General features: G+C 34.5%; 1 protein-coding gene across 1 annotated transcript in view; it reads left to right on the top strand.

The window, feature by feature from the left end:
- Positions 1 to 27,116, top strand: part of LRP1B (LDL receptor related protein 1B) — a 290,821-nt gene that overhangs the window by 139,803 nt on the left and 123,902 nt on the right. Inside the window, exons 30-39 of the mRNA XM_041406020.1 lie at positions 2,359 to 2,499; positions 3,214 to 3,339; positions 4,503 to 4,634; positions 8,223 to 8,357; positions 9,227 to 9,356; positions 11,737 to 11,863; positions 12,018 to 12,169; positions 12,452 to 12,576; positions 15,567 to 15,938; positions 26,153 to 26,342. Coding sequence (XP_041261954.1) covers positions 2,359 to 2,499; positions 3,214 to 3,339; positions 4,503 to 4,634; positions 8,223 to 8,357; positions 9,227 to 9,356; positions 11,737 to 11,863; positions 12,018 to 12,169; positions 12,452 to 12,576; positions 15,567 to 15,938; positions 26,153 to 26,342 — 1,630 coding nt within the window. The remainder of the gene's footprint in view (positions 1 to 2,358; positions 2,500 to 3,213; positions 3,340 to 4,502; positions 4,635 to 8,222; positions 8,358 to 9,226; positions 9,357 to 11,736; positions 11,864 to 12,017; positions 12,170 to 12,451; positions 12,577 to 15,566; positions 15,939 to 26,152; positions 26,343 to 27,116) is intronic.

Here is a 27,116-nt window from a genome sequence, read left to right as displayed (position 1 = left end):
TTTACTGGTTGGGGTGTGGGTTGTTTTTTTTTGGTTTTTTTTATTATTATTTTTATTTTTGACTATACTAGTTCAGGATTTGTATGACCTTTCTCATGTAAATTCCCCTACTCGATCCTTGTCTCTTTCTGAAAGTCATAGTGTACCATACCGTGTAAGCGAAGAATAAGCACTAGTTCAGTAAGATTTTGTAAGTTACACTTTTATATAAAGATTTATCCTGGTTTCACACTAACAACAAAGAAAGTGGAAGGTAAAATAATTTTGAAAAGTATTGTGATACTTCATTTGTGAATTGTGATTTCTCCTTTATGTTGGTGTAGAGGATGTAGGAGACTCCTCAACCTCTGCAGTCACACTTGAGTACCTTAGGATTAGTAATGAGTTTTTGAAGTGTTATTTTTGTCACCAGAGGAGAACAACTCCAGGGTCTGATGAGTCTGACACCACTGATGGAAATTGTTTAGACACTTAACTGTGCATGGAAGCAGATGTGATCTCTCTTTGTTTTTGTTTACCTCAATAAACAAAAGAGGTTCCTGGTGGAACATTCAGCTGCTCATGTGAAAATCAGTTTGGTTCTGGACTTATTACCAAAAGGGAGAAATGAAAATATTTGTGGTGTAGATAATCACTGGTAAATACACTCCTTGATTAAGTACATGCCATGTGTTCATCTCTTGGTAAAACAATATGACAAGTTGGTTATTTGGAGTTTTTGTTTCCTTCCTTTTCCTAAGGAGACAGGCAGGTCAGCCAAGGACAGGTTTGGGAGGTTGTTGAAACCATAGCCAAAGTTGAGGTTTTGCACAAAATACTAAAGAAATGACTAAAACAGTTTGATTACTTGAAATAAAAGGATGAAAACACCAAAACCATGTGTAATTTGTTTTCTTCTGTACCCCAGTCTTACAAAACAACTAATTTTTTATAAATGGATTTGGATGTGTAAAACAGTAAGTTCATGTTGCTATGCACAAAACACCAGTCATTATTTAATTTGGTTAATTTAATTAAATTAACCAAAATTATTTAATGGCCTTCTCTGATTTGTGGTCACAAAGAGGATGTGAACAACAAAAATTCTTCCTCACATACAAACATTTAATTGAAAAAATTCACCAAACCATTAGGATTGTGGGTCATTATCTAACAGGAAAAAAACCAATTCAAATTCCCAATATTTCATATATGGATTATAGCACACAGTCACCTTCCCATTTTTAGCTTTCATGTGCCTTTTTGTTATAAGTGACATAATCAAAATTGAGCACAGGCACTTCTTGTTCTAAGCATTTTCTGATAAAATTGTCTTCAGATGCAAGCTGCTGTTAATGATCATTATTGCATGATGATGTTTTGAATCAGTCATTTTTAGACTGACTAGTCAATGCATAAAAGTTTAGGCTTTCTTTAAATTTTATCCAAATTTTAAGAGAGAGTTCAATTTGTGTCTCCAAATCTTGATATTTAGAATATTTTTCATTCCGCAGATTATGTGGAGAGTAGGTTTTGGATTTTTCCTGGATATTTTATTTTGTGCTGTAACTTTTTACAGTTACCACAGTGGCAATTATTTTTTAGATCTGCACTGTCCATCACAAATCACTTGACTCTCTGGCTCTATAAATCCATTATTTAAATATTAAAACTGTAGTGTAGGCAAAAATTGTTTTTACTGAAAAGAGGATTAACTCGAAGTTAATGCACAATATTTGTTGGGAAGGCAGTGTTCCTGAAGTTTAAAGGTTTTCAGATGAAGGTTTTACTATTGGTTCCTCTACAGTAATTATGTTTTCTGTCAGAAATGAAGAACCCCGAGCCCATCCCATTATTCATCTGTGAGGACTCCAATCACAAGATTGGCTACAGTCTTCAGCCATTAGTTCACTGAAGTTTGAGCTTGAAATCAAAGCTCTTAAAATTGTAATTCTGAAACATTGGGAGGCAGTGCCTGTTTTTCAGTTTTTTCAGGACTTCTTAATAACTGATTGTATTTTTTTTTTTTTAATGAAAGACTTAGTTTAATATTTCAAGCAATTTTGTTTGCTTGTGAAAATGAATTTCTTCTCTAGGGTAACACTAGAATTTCCACATATATATGAAAAATGAGGCATTTTTCTATGCAGGTAGCCTTAAATCAGAAGTTAACTCAGCAAAAGTAAAACTGGTGAAAACTGCTTTCATGTCTGCAGAATCTTAATAACACAGTTTCTTCAGATTTTCTCTATAACCTCTTTAGGTGATTTCCCTTAAAACTGATCTCAGAATTAACATCAAAAGCTTTTTCCCACCTTAGGTCTCAACCACACACTGTTTGATAGTGATCCTCCTAATTTCTGAAACTAAATTTTACAGATAAAAAGCTTTGGTGGGCAGATCAGAACTTGGCTCAGATCGGCACCTGTAATAAAAAAGATGGAAGAAACCCAACTGTCCTGAGAAACAAAACTGCAGGTGTGGTTCACATGAAAGTGTATGATAAGGCAGCACAGCAAGGTAAGTCACGTTTGAAGGATGTTTAACCAATTTTTAGAGTGCACAGTATCTTTTCTCATGTGGTTCTCCCAGTGTGAAGAAAATAATAATTTGGAATCAACTAATTCCTTGAGTATCTTAGTGAATTTAAATTTCTCTTCATGAAGTTTCAAATTTCTGAGATGTGTTTAGTTTGCTGTGTATAATGTCTACTATAAATCCTATTAAAATATATTTTCCGTTACTTAAATATGGTAATACTTAGTTAGGAGCATGGATTTGTGATATTAATTTGGAGTATGTCTTAAATATACTAAAAATTGTTCATTCATGAAGATAACAAGGGTAATATAATATTTGATGTATTTGTTCATGGTCTAGATTAAGATACACTAATGTCAGTGAGATTTCATCATTAACCTGAACATAGAATGTTCAGGTTTTTCATATGCTTTTACTTCAAAATAGGCAGATTTTTCAGAAAACAGGATTATTTATGTTCCAAGGGGAAATGTGGGGTTGAAATTCTGCATGAATATGCAGAATTGAATGCATGAGTGAAGCATGGAAAGGTATATGAATTGATGAAATATTTTATGCATATCTCAATTTTTCACATAGGTTATCTGAACAAAAACTGGAAATAATAACAATAGATTGACAACAACACTTTTTAGCCAGGATTGCATTGCTCAAGTGTTGGTTTCTCTTGTCTTTTCCCCTGTCATGTCATAGGCAGCAATTCCTGTCAATTAAACAATGGGGGATGCTCCCAGCTTTGTTTGCCAACATCAGAAACCACCAGAACTTGTGTGTGCACAGTAGGCTACAACCTCCAAAAAAACCGCATGGCCTGCAAAGGTAAAATAGCTTTCAGCATTTATTTTAACCACCTTAAGTTCCAGGGGAACATTGCAATGGTAAATAAACTTACTTTAGTCAATTTTAGTTAAATAACTATACTTAATATGCTTGACTGAAGCAGTAACAAAGAAATGTCTGTTGTGATTAGGACAGAATTAAATTTAGCTTTTCATTAAATTATTCAAATACATTTCTGTGGTAACTCTGATTATTTTTTTTATGTAGACAGAAAAGCAGATCATATGAACCATCATTCATAAATATTTGTTCAAGATCAATCACTTATCTTTGGATTACAGGGTGCAAGTATCTGCATGGTTGGGTATCTCCTGCTATTGTATTGCTCTTAATATAAAATAAACCCAAGTTTTTTCTTTAAATATTTTTCTTTTTTACGTTGGCAGAAGTCAGAACATACCTCACAGCCAAAGTCTTACTCTTTGCCTGAAAAATGCAGAACAACCTTATGATCAAGGTGTCTTATGGTTTTATAAATGCAATATATTTATTTATTATATATATATAAATGCAATATATTTATTTATTTATTTATAACTATTAATTAGGACTAAGTAATTAATGAGAGTTACTATGTAAGAAGTCTACACAGTAGAATTCATTCCTACTTAAAAGAAATAGGTGCATTTGGAATTTGATTAAACGAACACAAAAGTAGGCATTTAAAATGCATCACTAAAACAACGGAATTCTCTCTGCAGAGCAAATGTGCATAACTGAAGTGAGATGAAACCTGTACCTCAAAAGACAATTTTCTTTCCTGTTTTCCACAAGTTCTTTAAAATTATCTCTTGCTGAATATGTTCACAAAGTGCAGATGTGCGCTGAAAATATTATTACATTTCTCATAATTCGAACCCATTTTTTTCTTAAATTGTAATTTTCATTCCTGCTAATTACCTGATTATAAGGTGGTGTTTGAAAGGGACAGTGATTCCCTTCTCTTGATTGGACCACATTTGTAATTTAATTAGAAATGCACTGTAATAACTCATGGATGTCTTTTCAAAGATCTGGAGTTGTCTCTGAAAAACTGTGGAGCACTTGTGGAAAATTATGTCTAATGTGTGTTAGCTCCTCTTTTCTTGGTTATTTGGAAAGTTTCCACCTTGCCCTCATTGGCTGCTTTATTTTTTCTTTAGGTATTGAATCATTTCTCATGTACTCTGTTCATGAGGGAATTAGAGGAATTCCTCTTGACCCAAATGATAAAATGGATGCTTTAATGCCTATATCTGGGGCTTCATTTGCTGTGGGCATAGACTTCCATGCAGGTAAATATAGTGTTAAATTTGTTGTAAGTATGGTTAAAGTAGTAAGTTCTTCTCATTAACAAAATAACCCCTTGTTCTCAAACCTTCTAAGAAATTGCAACTCTGTTTAAAGGAATTGGAAATGCATCATGTTACAGAGTTAAGCTCTATCTTTAATATTTACAGTAAGTAGGAAATATTGTGCACAGCCAGTTGTTCTGGCAGCAGCAGCTGCTCTCTTTTGGCAGAGTCATCACTGAGAACTTGCATAGGAAACTGATGCTTTTAGAGAAAGTGTAAAAAGGCTTGTTCCTGCTATGACACTGATTCCATGGAATTTTCTTAGTCCTGGGTGGTGTTGTACCTAGCAGGTGGCTTTGGCAGCTGAGTGGGGTGATTTTCTCCCTGTCCAGCCCAGCTCAGCCACATTCCTGAAGGGCACAAGCCAAGTCTGGATCTGTCCCTTCCTTCTGGAAGGAGCTCTGACAGCCTGAAGAGCAGGCATTTCCACCTGGAGTACACTACATACCTTTCCACTGTATACACAGAAATAGTTAATTTACAGAGCCTCACAAACTTCCTATGAAATTAGGAGGTTTTAATTTTGCATGCATGTGAAAAAAGGTGGGAAAAAAAGTAAAGATCATATTCTAAAAGTGATTGGATGGTGATGGTGTTTGGATATCTTCAAACATGTTAGCAAGTTTTGATTAGTTTTTGGAAAATAAATAATCTGTGACCAAGTAGTGACCTGAAAAATATCCTGTCTCTGTATTTTTAAACCATTAGGCTTCCTTCCAGACTCGTTTTGTTACCCATCAAATTTACAAACTGGCAGTCTAGAAATAAAATCTTAAGTTACCAATGTTATATAAATACAGACATTACCTTCTTGCAACATACAATTATTTTGTCATACTCTATTGTTTTTTATTTTGATTCCATTGTTTTTTATTTTTATTCTGCCTGGGAATTCAGCATTAAGAGATACTATTTTTTTTCTTAATTGTATGTTAGTATTTGCCTTGGTATTGAAATCAGATCTATTTCTGTTGGCACTGTTGGACTACTTCACCATGCAAATATCACTAAACTTTTTTTATCAGGTTGGAAGTTAAATTAACTAGATCTTCACTTGTTTTTGACCTGCTTCTTCAATGATGCTGTAGCATCTCTGCCTAGCAAAATCTCAAGTTCTCTCAATATTTTACAGCACCTTCATAGTTGCATATTTTGCTTTCAAATTAGTGGCAGCTGATGTTCAGAGCTTTTCTCACATCATGGGTGAGTTACAGTCTGCAGAGACATAAAATCACTTAAAAGCCAGAACCTTTGTACACACACCTGAGATGGGAAAGACTCTGTTACAGAGATTTAATCTATTCCTGGAAAGACACAGGTGAGAGAGAAGTGGTAACCACATGTGATCATGACAGAGACTACTAAGACAATGCAATTGAGTTTTCTAGGGTTTGTAAATTTTTTTTTTAATTTAAATTATGCAAACTTTATGAAATTATTACATCTAACACAGAAGACAAAAAAATTGACCTTTTCAATTTAAAATAACAATACTGTATTGACTTTTATTGGTTTTATTAGCTATTATCTCATGTTTTGGGTTGGGGTTTTTTTGTTTGGTGTTTTTTTTTTTTTTTTTACAATACTCATATGTTATGTAATCTCCTAGGTTTTTTTTTTTTTTTTTTTTTTTTTTTAACAATACTCATATGTTATGTTATCTCCTACTTTAGAGAGGTTTATGCGGACTTAGCTAATAATTATCAAACTAATATTTTGGAAGAATGAGATTTTTGACTTTTTGGAAAAAATTAAATTTGAGGCTGGATGAAATTGAGTGAGGTTCTCCACCTTGGGTTGGTGAAGTCACAGCACAGGGAATATGACTAGAATTGGCAGTGACAAATGCATTGCAAAGATAAATGTAAATGATTTGCAGCAGTGAAATCACAAGGGGATAGTGTGTTATAAAAATGTTACAGCTTTCAACAGCATTTCAGTTTCAAAAACATCTGTTTTTCTCAGTTTGATAACTTACATTGAATTGTATAAATTCATTTCTAAAACCTACATATATCAAATATGATTCAGAAAGCAAGTGGAGGTAGTTTCAGATTTCATTTTTTTTTTGCTTTCCACTTAGTGAGTGTTGCTTTCATTTCACTCTTAATCAAGAGATTCCCAAATTTTGCTGTTATCTCAGTAATTTAGGTATGCACTGTGTATAAAATATATTTACATATGCTAGTAGTACAGCATATCCTAATTAAAAGTCTAATGACAGTGTTTTTGCAGAGATTAACAAGCTAGAAGATGCATACACCTTTTTTCTCCCTGTGTTTCTAACTAAATTCTAGTTAGTAAATAAGTAGCAAAATGCATGACTCTCATATTTGTTTTGACTACTTGAAGTCAGAATTGTCATTTATTTAGTTGGTGGTGGGGTAAGATTCTTGAGCATACCAATATTGTTTGGTCACAAATAACTATCTTATTTTACAAATATATCTATCAATCTACACAAATATTCTCACAGACATACATATATATAGATACATGTGTAAATATGTAGATATGAAATATTTATATTTATATAGGTAACATTTCTATGCTGTATATAGAAATATATATTCTATAAATACACTTAGACTATTATGGAATTAAAAGCAGATTTACAAAGTATGAGAAAAATAATGAACAAATATTATTTAATATCTCTCTGCAAAACATCTCACTAAGGAGGTCATCAGCTCATTACTTTGCAAGCAGGATGTTGGTTGCAGCTTATTTACAGAACCCTGTCAGTGAAAATATAGACAATTCTGCTTGAGGGACGTTCTCACTTTGTTTGCCCCACCTCTTTTTTGAGGTTATTATGGGCCACAGAGGACACATAAAAGGGCAGTTTGCGTCTGTGCTTGAGCCACTTCAAATTCTCCATTGGCTGTTGAGTTTAAATGGTCAAGCAGTCCCTTTTTTGCAGAAAGGCTGGAAAGACAGCTGAGATGTCTTGAAACACCAAACAAAAAGACTATTAGTGGAAGCTTGTCAGGACATTTAAAATAAAAACTGACTTGTGGATGGAATATTTTTTTTATTCTTTTGTCAGCATATCACTGTCAAATGTCACTTTTTATTTCCCTAGTTAATTTTATTTTCCTTACACTGTTAAAATTCAATGTGTCTGATTACTGAAGGAAAAGTCTGTATAAGCAGTTTTACACTGTAGCTTTTCAGACTCCTGAATATTTTGGAATGGTGACAAACAAAATAGTATGTTTTTGAAGCATTTATTCCGTTAGGGAAAAGGTAAAGGCAGCATATTTATTGTGATTTTTAACAGAGGTAGTAGCTTCCTGTCATAGCCCTATTGTGCTACATGTGCTGTACTAAACAACCTAGAATTCTGACATAATTATTTTAAACAAAATTCAAGAAAAGGCAGACGAATGAGGAAATAAAGCTGATGATAATTTTGATACTTAATGCATGTTAAAACTATAAGTGGCAATATTTACAGTTGTTAATGCAGAAACTTGGACTGAAGTAAGTGAATTAATCTGAGAATCATTGGCACGTGTTTTATAGGAAACGATACAATCTATTGGACAGACATGGGTTTCAACAAGATCAGCAGAGCTAAGCGAGACCAAACCTGGAAAGAAGACATTGTCACAAATGGTCTGGGGCGAGTTGAGGGCATTGCAGTGGACTGGATAGCAGGTAGATCTGAGCCTGCTTCAGGATGTGTCTGCATGGGGGATAAATCAAATGGGACTCCATTTTCTTCACTGTGGAAAAGGCCCATTCTTTATTCACATAACTCCTTTCTATACAGTTTTACAGACCTCGTGTGGGACTCCAATTGGTCAGTAGGTTTCTTTCCAATTACTTTTATTGGTTACTAACAAGCTGTTATTCTGTATTGATTGGTCACTCAGACTCTCGGTGTACACGTGCAGGGAAGTTGTTTGTGAAAGATAGTTTTCATTTTTCTATCTAAGGGTGCAAAAACAGTTTATACAGGTGCAAGCTGTTTTTTACCCAGGAATAGATTGTTATACCAACGAATTTCTCAGAACAGGATTCCTTTCACATAGAAACTTGCAAAATGCTAGCTTTCACAAGGCCAGCCACTGACACCAGGAGAGCAGGCTTAATTTTATGAAACCTTTCTCTATGATTTTTCTATCTTACTGCAACACGTGTCATCATTTCTGAGAGTAAAGGCTTGCCTCTTCAGCCCAAGGTTAAATAATTTTGATTCCTTTCAGCTCTAATTTCTAGTATTGTAAATGTCTGGAAATTACTTATATATAGATATATGTAATACATATATATAATTATAATTATATCTATATATATAATTATATATATAGAGAGAGAGGATGGTATTTCCTAGATGAGCAGTTTCAGTAGTGGTTTATGCTTTAAGAAGGCTGGCTAGGACTACAAATTACGAATATAACGCCTATGCAAATGACAATAGAGCAGTTAGTTTCTGCTTCGGACTTAAACAGAAGCAGTCTGTTTAAGCAGTAGTTTTGAAGTACCCTTTCCTTCAGGCAGTGACTTCAGGGAGTTTTTTCCAGGTAACATATACTGGACAGACCATGGCTTCAACCTGATTGAGGTGGCGCGGCTGAACGGCTCGTTCCGCTACGTGGTGATCTCCCAGGGGCTGGACCAGCCACGCTCTATCGCGGTACACCCAGAGAAAGGGTAACATGTTGTTCCTAAAGTACACAGAGCTTTTGCCTTGCTCTCTGTATTCATAATATTCTGTAAGTTCTCTGCAAAATAGTTTTGGTTTTCTGAGGAAACCGTTTCACTGGAAGGTTAGGCCTTGCTTGGAAGCGTATTTTGATCTGAAGTGCCCAACAAATCCAAGGAAGCCAGGTCAGCTGATGAAGGACTTCACGATGAAGTCCCAGAGCAGTATAATCCTTGGTAGTTATAAACTCCAGAATCATGTAACATCCCAGTGCAACAACCAGGGAGAGTAGCCAGGGTAGCTGAAAGTCATGTGAGGTGAAAGTTGTGGATTGGAGAGTAACAGCTGGCAAAAGTGACATCTGTATTCACCCAGCTGATTTTTGAGGGCAGGGACTACCCTGCAGCATTGACAGAAATAGGGAATGTACCGTCTCCTTCCAGCTCCACAACTTTTTGTGGAATCCCCATCCCTGGAGTTGTTCCAGGCCAGGATGGATGGGGCTCTTGAGTAACTGGACTAGTGGAAGGTGTCCCTGCCCATGGCATGGGTTTTTTTTAGGATATTTAAAGATAATTAGAGGACCAGAGACCACTGTTTTGCATGTCTGGTGGAACAGTGTATCTTCTACAAAGGAAGGAAGTCTTCATTTGTTTTATAATATTGTGAAAACTTGAGATGTCTCCACTCAGTTCCTCCAGGAGAAGCACAGCAGCATTTTGCTAAGGAAGTACAAGGCTGCCTTTCTGTGCCAAGATTAAGGCCTTTTCCCCCTTTGCATTATTGTTAAATCTCTTCCCCCTTTTGAGGTAAAACTTTCAAAGGTGTTCTTCCCTCGCTTTGCCCTGACTTCACATTCTGCATTTGTCTGGAAGCTGGAGTTGACAGCTGTAAGAATAGAGAAGAAAATAGCAGTTATTAGAGCTCGTTGAATCTGCCAGTTTTGCCAAGATGGGAAGCAGGCAGCATTCAGCTGGTTGGTGACATTATTTATTGTCACTGAGGAAAAAGTGAGGAATGTGTAGCCCTACAAAAGGGTGACTTTGTCCCTCATCAGGTATATTTATTCATATATTTTTTGGCAGATGTTTATGGTTTTCTTTGGAGAATTTTAGATTCATTTAACCTGCTAATTATGGGTTGGTTTAAGGTATAATTTGAGTATAGGAATATAGAAGGAATATTTGAAGAATTTGAGGAATCTTAATAAGGAATATTTGATTATGTTGAATGTCTGCTTTCCTGTGGTCAATATTTAGTTCATATCATCTATAAAGAAAGTCACAAATGACTCTCTGACCAGATGTCTAAAAGCAATTCCAGTTCTGTTTAGTGGTGCTGTTAATGATCTGGTTAAAATTGCTTTAAACTTATGTAGTGATTGTTAGAATCTAGCTGATTAATACTGCTTTTTTTGGCATTCCTCAACATATTTTCATCTCATGTTGCTGTTCCGTTTCCTAGTCTGCATGAGTTTTATATTAGTATAAATGTTATTGTTTGCTATATCAAGAACTATGAGAACAGATTCATTTTGTCTGAAGCCATAAGGCTCAACAATGAGAGCCAAAGTGGGTTGTTTCAGAAGCTGAACTTGATGAGCAAATTACAGGATTCATATTTTTTTTCACCCTTATCACATTATTATCCCTCATTATTTCACATATCTGTAGTCATCTAGTCAAATACAGCTGCTTAAGTGAATACTGGTGTAATGTCACAAGACATGGGCGAGAACTGTTTAGTAGTGCCCAGAAGATTTTTTAGTCTTTAAGGTTACTGTTCATAAAGGAAGTGCTCTGTGTAGAGTTTTTGGCCTCATTTTGCTATACCCAAAGCAACAGATTGAGAAGTTTATCAAGGTAGAAGTTTGACAAAGCATCTTGTCCCAAATTAATGATGCAACTGTGGCAGAAAGTATACAGGGACATGAGATCAGATAAGTAAAATTCAGATTGTTCCCATGAAGCGTTTGGCAGAATTTGAAAAATATTTTCTTCTCAAATAAGGTCTCATTTCTCTACCATTTCCCCCACAGTATTCCCCACTACTTCATATCTAAAACATTTTTAAATTAGGTATCCCTGGTATTATTCCAGTATTTGTTAGTGATTAGATGCAAGAGCATCTGTTCCAGAATTTTTTTTAAACTTTCTTTTATTTATTTTTTTTTTTTTCCAAGCACAAAGCTGAATTCTTTAAGGAATAGCATTGCACATGGACTCATGGAATACAGTTTTAAGAACTGCTTTATGCATATATTTTGAAAACAATATCTTAACAAATTATCCAATAAAGAAGTATTATGATACATTTAACTTGTATCCATTTAATGGTAATAGTGCATTTTGTTTGCATTTTTAATTGATGATTTCTACAACATTCTAGGTATTTATTTTGGACAGAATGGGGACAGAGCCCTTGCATAGGCAGAGCACACTTGGATGGCTCTGAGAAGGTTGTCCTTGTGAGCCTGGGGATTGCATGGCCTAACGGGATTTCCATCGATTATGAGGTTGGTTCCTCTGTCTTCCAGCATGCCTAAGAATGTGCAGTATTTGTTATGTTTCATTAAAGCCAGCTGGTGTTCCACCTTGATGTAATCTTAATAACTCTTAATTAAATACTTGGACAAGCCTGTTGACATTTCCTTTGAAATTAATCTTTAGGAAAATAAATTGTATTGGTGTGATGCTCGTACCGACAAGATAGAAAGAATTGACCTTGAGAGTGGAGGGAGTCGGGAGATTGTGCTGTCAGGGAGCAATGTGGATATGTTTTCAGTTGCTGTGTTCGGAGCTTACATCTACTGGTCTGACAGGTAATTTATTTTTCATAAGTATTTTAAATCTCAAAATGTTGTTTCGGTGCCAGGTGCCTCACCTTTGTAGGATTAGCCATTCCTTAGCAAGGTCACAGGTGGGATCACGGAATCCCGCGCAATTTCCAAGGAGAGGGAGTTCTGAAAGATGAAAAGTGCCTCGGTGCCATAGATGAGAACAGGCTTCTCTGCTTCCTGTTAAGTGAACTCTGCTCTTGAGTCATTTGTTTGGTGTGAATTAGTTGAGGATTGTTGATGAGACATCTTCAACTTTTTTGGCAGAGCACATGCAAATGGCTCTATTAGAAGAGGCCACAAGAATGAGGCCACGGATGCTGTGACCATGAGGACTGGCCTTGGAATAAACCTGAAGGAAGTGAAAATCTTTAATAGAGCACGAGAGAAAGGTTGGCTGTTCTTAAGGATGCTATTGATTGTTTTAATATCACCTGCTACTTTTTCTGTATATTAAAGCATACCAAAAATTAAGTAATCAATGATTTCATCACCACTTTTTACTCTTGAAGTTGTTTTTTTTTAAACTAAAATTAGTGTACTGAACATATAGTACAAATCCTACTAAAATTCTTCAGAGTGTTTCAAAAAGAAAGCCTAAAACCAAAACACTTCCTATCATTCCAGGTTTGATGGTTTTTGTTTTGTTTTTCTTAAAAGACAGTCTTAGGACTGAGAAACCTTGACCTGTGCTTTACAGAGCAGTAATTCAGGAGTTTCAGATTTCTGTTGGAAAGCAAACCAGTTTTATTTCTTATTAAAAATTCCCATCCTCTGTGTCTGAATATTTATTTGCTGACATTACTTGGGTTTGAGTCTCTTTTTTTTTCTTTTTTTTTTTTTTGTTCCTTCTGTGGAAAAAGACCTTGTAAATAATCAGATTTCCTTTATATTCAATTAGTTTAGAAAACTCAAGAGACAAAAACTATTATAGACTATCTGTGATTTATGGTACTGATGGTTAAACTTTACTTTCCACTACCTGACTAAGAATAATCTTGCTATTTAACTGCCTTTTTACTTCTAAGATTCTGGTTTTGGCAAGACCTTGAAAAACTTGTTTTACTGAGAAAAAATTGTGATGTTTTCCTCAGAAAAAACTGCTACTGGGTAATCTAGATGAAATTTTCAAGAAATAGACTCAGAGGAAAAAATAACGTTAACACTATTATATATAAAATTTTTAATAGAAACATATTTATAGTGTTGGTAGCACTCAAAATTTGCTTTAATCACAGGATTATATATCCAAAGATTCTGTGTCTTCTACTTAAATCTCTCCAAATAACTGTTAAGTAAATCTGCATTTTGAAAGGAAACGTTTATGAATTAAGAAAACACTTTAAAAAATTAATATTTTTTGAGAAAAAATAATTTGCAAACATATATGCATAATAATTTTGCTATGGATTTCTGGATGCAATTTCAGAACATCATATTTTGTGGATAAAAATAAATCCACACCAAATTCCATTTCTTTTAACTAGGCTAGAAATTGTTAATGTCTGCTGGCTTGGAAGAGCTTTATATTATAGAATTAGGAAAACAGAACAATGGGATAAAACAATGCTTCTTTATGCGTAATTTTTATTGATGGATTTATAGACTTGATCACATAAGGAATGGGAGAAATGGTTACTCAGGCTAAAAATCTACTGATGTTAGTTTGAAAAACATACCTGAATGATTTTTTTAATACATTTTTCAAATTTTACTAGGGTACAAATGGTTAATGTCATTGGGAGGGGATGTCAATGAGCCAGAAGGACAAAAGGGAAAAAACAGGTGAAAAATGTTTTTGGAATGTTTTTCTATCTCACACTATTATATATATTTTTTTTCTAAAGTTTTTTGAACTAGAAGTAGTTAAGTATTTTAAAAATCCAATGTAATTAAATAGTATCCCAAATTTTGTTATTGAAACAACCCCCCAAACAAAAAAAACCCAACCAAACAAAAAAACCCCAACACCCCAATGAGCTGTGCTGATTGTGATTGATGCTTTTTTTTTCAAACAGCTCTTTTACCCTTTCTGATGAATCTGTCCTGCAGTGGGACTTGCAAAGATTCCCATCCTTCAGTGCAATTTTACAGGTGTGCAAGGACATGCCCTGGCTGTCCTGCCTTCAGAACTGGCCATTTTTAAAGATGTTCACAGCTGGTGAACCATGGAAGCAGTGAAGTTTTCCAAGAGATTTTAGAAGCTTGAGGATCTATTTCATATATTTTATTTTTTTCTTCTCAACCTCTCATCCTTCCAAACAGATATTAACTTTTCTAGCCTAATAAAACATTTAAAGTATCTTTTAAGCAAATGGAATGTAAAAATGTCTGTACCTGAATCTCCACATGTTTTAACATAACTCCAGAGGACTAGCTTATGGAATTTTTCCTAGGAGAACAAAATTAAATATTTCTGCTTTAAAGAACAAGTTACTTCTCATTTGCCATGACTTTTTTCTTACAAGGATTTTCAGCTTGAAATGTATCAGTTAAAGAATTCAATCAACAGTACTGTCAGACACTACATCTTCCCAACAATTACAGTTTTGTACCTCAAAACATTCTATTAAAATGTTTTATTCACCTTCATTATGTGGAAAACTTTCAGAAATGGGAAAATTGCTATACTAAAAAAGCTGAGTTGTTAGGTGGAAAGGGCTGTCAGAAACAGAAAATGAATTGTCTCAACTAGCTATAATAGTAATTCATAGATAGTCCAAAATAAAAAAGACAAATAGCTCCCAATTATTGATGATTACAGTTATTTTAAATATAACTTGTAACAAGTGTAGTTACTAATTTGACAGTGATTCCTTAATGGTGTGCAATTGTCAGTGAGTAAGTTTTTAAAGTCAGGTTTTGAATTAAATTAGAACAAAATGTTGGGAAATGTCTTCATTAAATAGAGGGAACTGGATTCACAGAGTTTTTTACCAGTCAATACATGCATATTTAACTTGGTAGAAAATACCTTAAAGCAGTACTATATTCTGATTGTAGCTAAATTTGACTTTTGCCAGTAACAGATGTTTGAAAAAAAAAAAAATTAAAGCTCAAAGAACTTGAAACATTTTCTAAGTCTTCAGCTGGTTTTTGAGGAATAACCTATTTTATCTTTTTCTATTAATAAAATATGTGCTGTTGTGAATTGAAAAGGACATAAATTATACAATACTTATTGATCTTATTCTTTACAATTATCTTTCAGTGTGGTTAAAGTTGCATTATTTGCTCTTTTGGCCTTTTGTTTTCCTTGTGAACATAGCCCAAATAATTTTTAAGAGGAGAATTCCCAGAACACATAAAAATTCGTTTCTGTTTAAGCTAACAAATTATATTTTTATTTATAACAGACAGGATTTATTATGCTTTTTCCCAGGTACCAACATCTGTGCCAAGAACAATGGTGGATGCCACCAGCTCTGCCTTTACCGCGGCAACGCGCGGAGAACTTGTGCCTGCGCTCACGGGTACCTGGCAGAGGATGGGGTCAGCTGCCTCAGGCATGAAGGCTACCTGCTCTACTCGGGAAGGACAATATTAAAAAGCATCCACCTTTCAGATGAGACCAACCTGAATTCTCCAGTGAGGCCCTACGAAAACCCAGAGTACTTCAAAAATGTGATAGCGCTGGCCTTCGACTACAGCCTGAAGGGAAGGGGCACCAATCGCATCTTCTTCAGTGATGCCCACTATGGAAACATCCAAGTTATCAAAGACAACTGGGCTGGCAGAAAAGTGCTAATTGAAAGTAAGTAAAAAAAAAAAAAACCCAAACATATTTCCCAAAATTCCAGTTTTATTTCAATAAACTTGAGTGAAAAGTTGGTGATCACTTGGCTTTATTGACTAAAAAATCAATGAAATGTTACCATAATTATTTATTATGTTTTACCCCTGTAAGATACGTTTAAACATTAACCACTTCAAAATAATTTGTTTTAAAATGGGCTTATGAGGTGTGAAGCCTGTTACTAGAAAATAGAAGTGATGGTGGCAATGCTTTATTTATTTTACTGTGATTTTAGGATCTTTACTCTTGAAACAAAACCTCACTGTGAATTGCTTGGAAATAAACTTTTTGGTTTATTTTTCTAGTTAGTGAGGGTGAATTCTCTGTTATAGCCATTTCTCAGTATAAAATATTAAGACCTTGGTTTGCTCAGTTGATTCACCCTTCCTGAAGTGAATCCCAAGAAAGGGATTTGTGCTCATTGATAATCAGAGGCAAATTCCAACCTACAGAACTGTTTGTTTTTAATAAAAGCTTACTTGACAATGTATTTATTCACTCCTAATGTTTATTATGCCTTCATTCACCACAGTAGTAGGAGAAATTTCATTAAATATGACCTGTTTCTAGCCTTTGAGACTTGAAGCTTGGCACTATTATCAAGAAATTTCTGCCAGCATCTTCACAAAAGTCTTCAGGATTAGACAAACCATATTTTACATCTGAGGTATCAATAAATTCTCAATATCTGGCAATAAAATGTTTATCAGTCAAGTCTGACACAACTGTAATACGATTCATATGTAGGAAGGTACCAGGTTTGGCATGGGAAAATTTGAATTTGAGGAAAATCTGAATGTGAATACATACGGAATACATCCTTAATGCTAAACATGCATAAATGTGTATGACTAAAGTGCTAATTGTAAAAACTGCTCTCTTTCATTTCTACTCTACTGGGTTTTTTTCTAAAATATGCAACAAAACACATTCATCTGTAGTCACTTATCAGATGCAGATACATGATTTGTTTGTTCTCTTTTCCTTTTTCAATACTGCCTGGTTTATTTGAAGGCTGCAATTTCAGTAATTGTTTTTTAAAATGTCCTATGTACTATGTAGCATTTGTTCCTTAAGATGTGGACTAAGCATTCTGTGATTTTATATGATATAAGGTGTTGAGGATTTTTTCCATTGATTTTCTATCTATGTGTGGATATCTTAGAGGAATTTATGACATTTGTATTGAGATATGTTGAAGATAAACTAAGCAATGTTGTCAGGATGTTCCCTCTACTCCCAGAAAAGCACCCAGGGATTCAGAGTTGAGCTTAGCTGCACGAGAGACAGAAGCATGCAGTGATGACATGGAAGCACCATTTCAACTCTTGTTTTATAAGAAGAGATGAAGAGTATTATATGAAAAGCCAATGGAACTTTCAACATTTGAAACAGACAAAGAGGAGAAATAAATACTGGTGAAGGACTAATGCAGATAGAAATTGGTTTTTAAAAGAACAATAAAGTATTCCTCATTAGTTCATTATAGGTTGCTCTACAAGAGCTAAAGACATTCCATAAAGCACAGCTGGGAGTTATAGTTTTAAGAAATTGTAAGGAAGTGTTTCTACTTGTAGCTTAATATGCCAGATTTCATTTTTCATTAGCAGAGTCAGCACTCTGAGTAATTGAATGTCAGATGAAATTTTTTATCCTTGTAAAAGCCTTCACTGTTCATGCTTGGGGTGAACATGTGAACTATGACATTTCATATAAATACTTCTGTAGAAATGCTTCTTTGTAAGTGAGAAGGGACATAACGTACATTAATATGTTTATTGCTCTCTTTCATGTGTTTTATACCTCTTCAGTTTATGTTGAATCATTCTTTTTCAGCTGTTATTTTTGTAGCCTTCCATCCCACAGTCTGCACATGACTTTTCTCTCACTGTAAACAGCAGACAGTTCATGAAGCTGCTTGATATAGTGGAGGTATTTGTTCAACCTCCACCTATAAGGAGAAAAGCAGTGGTAAGATTGGTTGACACCAGAAATTCCATTCACTGGAAGATTAAAAATTCTAATTTTTTTTTATTTTCGTGTTAAGAATATGTGATCTAGAAATTATTAAATGGAATCCTGCTGAGAGATTATAGTAATAATGTTCCATTTAAGTATTGAAAAGTTACGTATTTGATACTGATTTTTGCTATTTTTCCTCCAAAATTATTAGAATACATCTGTAGGAAGTTTTCCTGTATTAGGAAGGGATTTAAAACCCCATTGGAAATACCTGGTGTGGTTATATCAGTTCTACACTTTTTCTGCTTCATTAAGTTGAAGTCTACAAATAGTGCAAACCTTTACTCAGTAATTAACTTTAATAGAGAAAATAGGGTATGATACATCCAAGACACTGTTGTCCCAGAGTTTTATTCCCTGAATCTGCTCATAAAGTATCTATTATCAGATGGATCTCTCCCTCCTTGAAATCAGATGTGCCACTCAAATCTAATAGATCCATGAACTTTTCTGCACACTAAAAACACTTAAGACTCATAGAGCTCTTTGTAAAACAGGTTTCCAGCTCACTAAAAACAGATTTACAACTCACGAGCAACCCATTATCTAGCATGTTTTTAGCTCACTGAGAACAGATTTACTACCCAGAAACAACCCATTACCTAACATGTTTCCAGTTCACTGAAAACAGATTTACAACCCATACGCAAGCTATTATCTAACGTAGTTCCGACTCACTGAATATTGATTTAGAATTCATAAACAAGCCATTATCTGACAAATTTTCACCTCACTGAACAGATTTGCAACTCATAAACAACCCATTAGCTAACACGTTTTCAGCTCAGGGAAAGTAGATTTACAGCGTCTAAACAACTTTATCTAACTTGTTCCGGTTCACTAAAAACAGATTCCAAATCTCACCAAGATTCCTGTACCTGGTGGGGTCCTGTCTTCAGCAGGAAGAAACAATGACAAAAACAACAAGAAACCAGTCCAGGATATGCACAGTGCCATGCCCTAACACTTTTATTTTTGTGCAATGTTTTTTTTTGAGGAGATTCTTTCATATCTTTAAACTCTCCTTTGGTCAATCAGCAGTGGTTTCTCTTTCTTTTTTTTTTTTCTTTTTTTTTTTTTCCCTAAGTAACTTTATCAGGTTAATCTTTCTTATTTCCACTTTTTCAAAACAAGAACCTTGTTCTTGCATCTGATTTCCCACAAACGATCTTCAAAGCTTATGTTTATACCAAGCAACCTTTTTAGAAGTTGAAGTTTCAGTTTCTAGTCCATTAGTGGTATTATTTATTTATTTATTTATTTATTTATCACAGGGAGAAGTTTGAAGTAATATAGTCACGAACCAAAGCCTGTCTCAGTGTATCTAGAAAAGCAGTCCAGTGTTCCAACAGGTTTATACAGTGGTACAACAGTAGACAGAAGACCAACGAACAAGTTAAAAATTACAGAAAAAAGGTGGAGGCAAGGAAAAACAAAAAATCAAATGAGAAAGGGGGAAAAGTATTAAGATGAGATACACTCAGTGAGCTGTTTTTTCTCCTGCCTCTGTAAACAATGGCACTGAGACATTTTGCCAATGTAGTGTCTTTCACAGCACAAAAAGGAAATGTTTTGTGAAAAAAACGCTCCTGTTTTGAACCTGAGGCGTTCATGCCCGAGGAACACAAAAATCTTTTCACTGCTAACATAAAGTGTCAGATCCTGTGATGTATTTTAAGGCTTTTTACAGTCTGACTCTTTTAAAGATGTTCCAATGTGTGCTACTGTTCTTCCCAACTAAATGGGTCCAATTTAACTGTCAAAAAGGCATTTATGTTCCCATTTCTCTTACAGAGCATTACATTTTGTACATTGTGTGAGATCCCTTTAGTTTTGGAGCTTTCTTCTCCAGAAAAGAACTTTTTAATCTGTTAAAAATAAATACTTGAATATTTCCATTTTTTATTTCATAAATGAATGGGATTCATGATAACTGTGTGTGTTAGAATAGAGGTCCAGTGTTTTTTCACTTTTTAAAGGAGTGAAAGTGAGAGGCTGTTGTTAAGTCTAGGATATTTAAATAGTAAAACATAATATTTGTTATTACAATGCCAACATTGTTAGAGAAAAACAAAGTGAGTTGTTTGTCAATATAATTTTTTTATGTATGTTGCTGCATATTAGAGAATCAGACAATCACAGGATGTTTTGGTTGGAAGGGACCTTTAAGGTCATGTTGTTCCAAGACAATGCCAGGGCAGGGATAACTTCCACTAGACTAAAATCAGTGGGTAAAATCTGTGAGTTTCTGTTGTAGGTAGATGAAGTTTACTCATTTTATATTAATATTTTTAAAATTAAATTTTAGAAATGTGTATTCCTGCACTTTTCATGCTTTGTTTAGGTGTTCCTGGTGTGAAGCTCTGAAATAGATTCAGGATGGGAGCGTTCTCACACTGATCTCTTAGTTTGGTATGTCCTGAGCATTCCCAGCCTCATTAGTGAGGAAAGGTGTTCCTGCATATTGCACTTGAGATGGTTCATGAAGAATTAACAATGTTTATTACTTATTCAACTTTAAACATTGCCCTTAAATTTATATTGATGTACACGTTTGCTATTTTTTTCTGTCAGCAGATGTGAGTTAGTTGCATAAAAGGTTAAAACTGTGTTTGGTGAATTGTCAGGGAAAAGCTGCAGAGGAACATCCCTTTAATTGTACTGGTTTTTTCCTAAAGAGTAATGTGATCTAGCAAATATTATTAGATCATGAGGCTTTACTAGTTAGGCTATTCTGTCATTAATGCCTTAAGTAGCTCTTTTTCAACAGCAACAATAAAAGTATATGATTATACACATTTATTAGAAAGGTTATTAGGATTGTTGTGATATTGTTCTGAAGGTGGTAAGGATGAAGAGTTTTGGGTTTTTATTAGAGTGCACATGTAATGCATAAGAAGATAATGTGAGCTCCTATAATTAGGAAAACATTTCTTCCATGAAAATTGTTGATATTTTTAATAATCTAGTAAAACACTTCCATCTTTATGTGTTAGCTTGCCATTCCAGATCTCTTTGTGCTTGTAAAACTTCTTTTATATGGATACATTTAACTACATTGAAGTTATGGTATCATAACACTTGCTAACTAGTAATGATTTGTTGAAATATCCTTGGAGGGTTCCAGTTATACAAAATAGTATTGGCTACCTAAATGGTTGAGTTCCCTGCTTTTTCTTAAGTTTTTGTAGTCCTTTGCTACATTATTCCTGCTGACCCTAAGACAATCCCCAGATTTATTAAAGGAGTAAGTTATATCTCAGATAACAAAGTGCAGATTATTGCAGGTTTGCATCTCTCTTGTGATTTTCCTTGGCAAGTAATCAGGGAAGATTTGTGGAAGGGCTATATCCATTGTCTGGAAAGAAATAATTGGAGGTAGATACAGATTTTGTCAAAAAGCTGATGGTTTTGGCAGGCACCAAATGTTTTGCTAGATATGAGATATCAGTATTATACTTTCCACAAAAAAAACCCAACAAAACAAAAAACAAATAATGGGGGATTTTTCTCCTTTTAGAATGGTCTTCTATTTCTTTATATCATTCCCAACAAATGTTCATTCTCAGGAAATTTGAGTAGTAAGGTCGCATCCATGGAGATGTTTGTATTGTCTTGGACTTAAGCTACTTGTTGCCTTGAAGAACCCAAAGCCTTTGTTCCTGCTGTCTTATTGCATTTAAAACTATTTTATGTGGAATAGCTTATAGCAGATTTTTTTTTTCAAGACAGAAAAATGGTACAGATATTTGCTCATTTTTGGTATAATTTTAGCAGACTTTACATCTGTTCTGAAACTAAATTATATTTTCAGGCTAAATAGAATGATGTCATAATTGGTTATTGCAGTTTATGATGAACTTAGTTCTGTCTTAGAACTATTGTTTAGCAAAAAGCTTTCTGTTACTTGAGGAGCAAAGTGAGGGTGGGAATTATGTGAAGTTCTGATTGTGCAGTCAGTGAGAGATGTGAAAATAAACACTTCCCTTCAGGTGCCGTGTTGCTTGTAAGGCTTCGCTTTCAGCCCAGATCAAACGGTGACCACCTGTTCCCTGTCACCATAATCCTGCACAAACAGAGTGACAGAAACCATGGCCCCCTCCTGTGACCAGCCTGCTGGAACCATCCACAGGCTGAATCCTGAAAAGGAACTTGCAAAACTGAGCCAGAGAATGAATACTGATCGTTAAAGCCATGGCCAATGTTCTGATAGCAAAGTGCTGTTTATGCTCAATTTTATTACTTTGATGGCTTTTCAGTGTTAAAAAAATTATGATGTTGACAGTTGTCCTTGATTTACATCATTGTTAAAGAAAAGGAGTTGGTTGAAATAGGAAATTAAAGGAACAAGGTAATTGAAGTGGTGCAGTTAGAAAAGTTTTGACTGTAAACATTCTAGATGGTTTCAAAACAGAAGAGGTAAAAATCTAGGAACTGGAGAACTAGTGTGTCTTTGTGTGTATATCTATCTATATATATAACCAAACTCAACTATTATTAGATAATTTAAGCTTTGCCCTTTAGTATTTTTATATTCTCGTTGCATTAATAAGGGAGCATATTCTGACTTCTTCAGCTATTGATTTGTTGCTTGTCTGTTCCCCGAGAAAGTCAGCTGAAGATCAGCTTGGCAATATTTATAGGCTGCATCTCATCTGTGGGATGCAATCTATCTTCGTTAACTTCAGTAAAAGTGATAGATAGCGTTTGGCAACGTAATGATGTGATCACTCTGGCATTGCCTTTGTAAATCATAGGCTGTTGCATTCTCTTGTGTAGACATTTAATCAGTTATACACCCCATTACTGATTTAATTCAGAACGTCAGTGGCAGGTGAATAATGTGAGTATTTGTATATTAATATCATATTGTATTAATGTTCTTTTCATTTAAGTATGCTATTCATGTGAAAATCATAAACTGTTGCTTCATGGCTAGAATAAATTTAATCAGTGCTGTAGGCATCTAATGCCATCAGTGTTTTAATTCAATATGTCAGTGAAACAAATGGGATTCTTTTCATTTCCAGTTTCTTTATGCTTTACCAATTCAGAATATTACATGATGCTGCAGAAATATGAAGCTTAGAGTAAACAAATTGCTAATTTTCAACCTTGGGACTAAATCCCCCAACTGTAGCACCAGAGAGGATGATACATATATCTGATGTGTTTTCTAGTAACTGAGTATATAACGATAAATTAAATTTAAGAAAAAAAGTGCTCTAGAATATTCTTTAAAGGAGTATGAATTAAATAAATATAAATTATATCTATGTAAATCAGTAATGATATAACACTGCTTAGGAATCTTCTCCAGTGTCCTGTCTTTGGAAATATAAAGTTGCTGAAATGTTTTAAGGAACAGCCTAAAGTCTAGAGGACCATTTCTAGGATAAATCTGTCCTTGGTCACTGTTTTATCACTGATAAAAAGATTTACAGGAATTTGGAGATTCATCAGCAACTAAACAAGCAAATAAGAAAGCCAAAACAAAACCACAAATAAACAAAAGATCCCAAAAAGCCATAAAACAAACAAATTTAATCTAGAAACATATAAATTACCAAAAAAAGCACTGCTGGCATATCCAGCTCACACCACATGCTAGTGAGAACAAAGTTACTTGTGTTATCCATTGTAAGTATTTATCTAAAAGTTGAATCTCTCTCTAAATCATTGCCCTTGACTTTAAAGCCACCTTATTTATAGATTTCTAAAGCTATTAAATGAGTCACTTCTCTATTGGTTGAGTTGTCAATTCCATAAGTACAGAACATGATAAAACTAAGTTTATTAGCAAATAAAATAGTGTGCCTGGTGTAAATCCTTCAGAAAAAATGCTATTGGTTGAGTTAAGAAAATACATTTGGTGTGTGTCTGAAGCAGTCAGTTTTCTTTTTGCTTATTTTTTCTTGTCTTTTAGCAATTTAATTACTCTGGTTCCTTCTTTTTTTTTTGTAAGAGCATATTTTTTTACTCTGAGTTTTCCTATTTCAGTTATGTATGAAACAATTTCTATGTCAGAGGTCTTTTTTTTGCAAAACTCTATATTTGAGATAATTTATTAAGACATTTTTCATCTGTGTGCTAAATGTTCACTTGTCTCCATACATGCCATAACTTCCCATGTAGCTGTTGCCTAAAAATTTAGGAATTACCATTTTGTAAACAGTAACTTGAAATGAAACCTCCTTCTCTCACCATTCACAGGCCTAGACATGGAACTGCAGTATGATGTAAGAAGGGGGAACTTTGCTTTCTGATACCCCTGGGAAAATTGAGTTTCACTCTTTAGCACAGGAATTACTCATAAAACAACAAATCTGGTATTGAAGAGCACTTTCATCCCTGTAGATGTGTTTTAGTTGATCGCATCTCGCTGTGACAAGAAGACCATCATTATTTTTTGTCTGCTACAAAAGAGTTTTAGACTATGTTCTGTAATCAGTTTGCTCTCAAATTTCATGACAGATTCAGGCAGGAAAAAAATCTAAAATTGATAGAAATTCAAGAAGTTACACCAGGAAAATGATTTTTTTTCCTGTCATCTTAAAAATGAAGAGTAATAAATGGTTTGATGGTTTGTTCCTTACGAATGCAGTGTAGAATTGGTCAGAAAATGTCAATACCTCTGTCATTTTTTAATAGAATCACAGAATGTCTGAGTTGAAAGGGACCCATGAGGACCATTGAGAACAAGTTGTGACTCCACACAGGGAAGGGAAACCTAATAGTTAAATCATATATTTAAGAGCATTTGATTTAGTTTAGGGAATTGTATGTAGTCTTGAATTTGGATTCAGCGTATACATTTAATGGAAATCTCTTATACGATATTTGAGATAACTGATTGTCTTTGAGTTTCAGTTGGTGATTTCTAAAACCTTCACTATATTTCACTATTTTCAATTACTTGTAGATGAGCTGAAGGTAGATGGGGTTTCTTTCATAAATTCTGTTTCACAAGTAGGCAAATTTCTACACATATTCTTCTCCCTTTAAGGAGTGCCATCTCATTTTTTCTGTTGTTTCTTCTTGAATACAAGTCATTGTTACTTCTCCACAGATATGTCACAAATTGTGACATCGGAAGATGGCCAAATGCTTTAATAATAAAAATACAAAAAACAGATGCATCATTATTTGCCTCATCATTTTGATTTATGTGCCTCGAAATTTTGATTCAGTGTTTGCTCTTTCAAAGTGATCAACCAAAAAGTCAAGAAATTGGGACTTTTTGTTCTGTGTATATGAACTGCATAGTAAAAATTACATCTTTCACCAAGCTGAATGCAAATTGTAATGGCCAACATAATATAATCCTAATGATATTTCTAGATTTTTGCCTTCTGTAGCTCATTAATAAGCTGCATGAACCTTCTGGTCTAAAAATATTTGTTTCTAGCAAAATAATAAGTGTAGTTATCAAGATACATATTTCTGTAGTAATTCACAAATAGTGGTAGAAAATAATTATTCCCATTTCTCACAGTCTGTGACTTTTATATATTGGGATTAAGTACAATTTATCTTTTCAGGGCATTATATATATGTTTAGGTTGCTTATTAATATTTTTTTCCTCACGGTTTTTTGTGTTGAATGAATGAGCGTGGTGTCATGGCTTATTAAAATTATATATTGATTCTAAGACCTTCAGAGCTGGTATTTTTTCAGTAATTTTCAGGTGTTTAGCAAAAGCCAATACAGTTATTAACAACATGGTACTTTGATCCCTATTAGTATAACGTGTCAGTGCTACAAAATACATTGAGAGATGGTGCTAAATAATACAAGTAACTGTTGAAAAAATGCCAAGACCTGGTTTAAATGGTATTTGAAGATGAGACTAAATAATTATTGTCTTGAATAGATGTTTGTTATTTCTAAAGTGTTATCTGGGGATGATTGTTGGAATTAATAAATATAGAAAAGTGTTATTAAAGTGGTCTTGCCCTCTATGTTGTTTTAATTTAAATTTATGAAAATAAGATTTTGATTACAATAAAAGTAAACAGAAGAAATTGTAAAAGTAATAATAAGCCAAAATAACTGAACCCTGTGAGTCTGCAGGCTCAGCTCTGAGGACAAACAAAACCAACCCATTGGCAGGAGTTTGACTTGCTCTGTCTGTCCCCGTATCTTGCAGATGTTGGGTCAGTGGAGGGCCTGGCTTATCACAGAGCTTGGGACACTCTGTACTGGACCAGCTCCACCACGTCCTCCATCACTAGGCACAGCGTGGACCAGCGGCGCCGCGGGGCCTTCAACCGCGAGGCCGTCATCACCATGGCCGAGGACGACCATCCCCACGTGCTGGCCCTGGATGAATGCCAAAAGTAGGTGTTACATCTCTCCTGCAAATCCTAATTCTTGCCTGGTGTCAAGCAACACTTCTTTTTTTTTTGGTCAGACAATATTGCTGAACCCTACGAAGGTTGGTTAGATTTCTCTGTTTAGGAGGCAAATGATAACATGTTTTATTGTTGATATCTCTTGTTGTCTTGCTCTTATAAAGAAGTTGCAGAAGTAAGATTCAATATTTTATATGTTCTTATGCTTCAGATCAAATAATCATTTCATTTTCATGGAATGTAAAAAACATCAAGCTGCTTTTCTTAAGAGTGAGCTAAATGAGAATTATTGAATGGTCATTTTCTCAGGCGTGTCACTGATTCCTCAGGTTTTAGCTTTTATATTTTTCAGATTCTGCGCTACTTCAGTGTGTAGTTCTGAACTTAGTATTAGGGGATAGCTAGCTCTCTTCACAGAGTAGGGAGACAAAACAATTCCTTCTCTAGCTGGGGACCAAGGACAAATGATCTAAATCTCAGGCCCAAGAGCACAAACAATGTGGGCTGAAGAGAGAAAAACAAGAAGGATGGGACTGCATGGGTTAAAGCTATAATTGGCAATTCACTCCAATATGCAAATAGAGCAGAACCTATAAAAGTGAGAGACCCCATGAGGGGTCGTGCATTTTGTGACCATTTTGGTTCATTTGGGTGTAGCCCTGGCTGGGCTCTTGTGTTGCCCAAGGTGCATCCATGGAGGCCTTATAATAAATAACCACTTTATTCTTTAACTTCATCTAGCCTCTGTTCTAGGTCAGC

The sequence above is a fragment of the Onychostruthus taczanowskii genome, unplaced genomic scaffold (genome assembly GCF_017590055.1).
Source record: "Onychostruthus taczanowskii isolate IOZ18803 unplaced genomic scaffold, ASM1759005v1 scaffold10, whole genome shotgun sequence".
In the NCBI taxonomy this organism is placed as follows: domain Eukaryota; kingdom Metazoa; phylum Chordata; class Aves; order Passeriformes; family Passeridae; genus Onychostruthus; species Onychostruthus taczanowskii.
The sequence above is the reverse complement of the archived record's forward strand: the minus strand, read 5'-3'. Positions and strand labels throughout refer to the sequence as shown.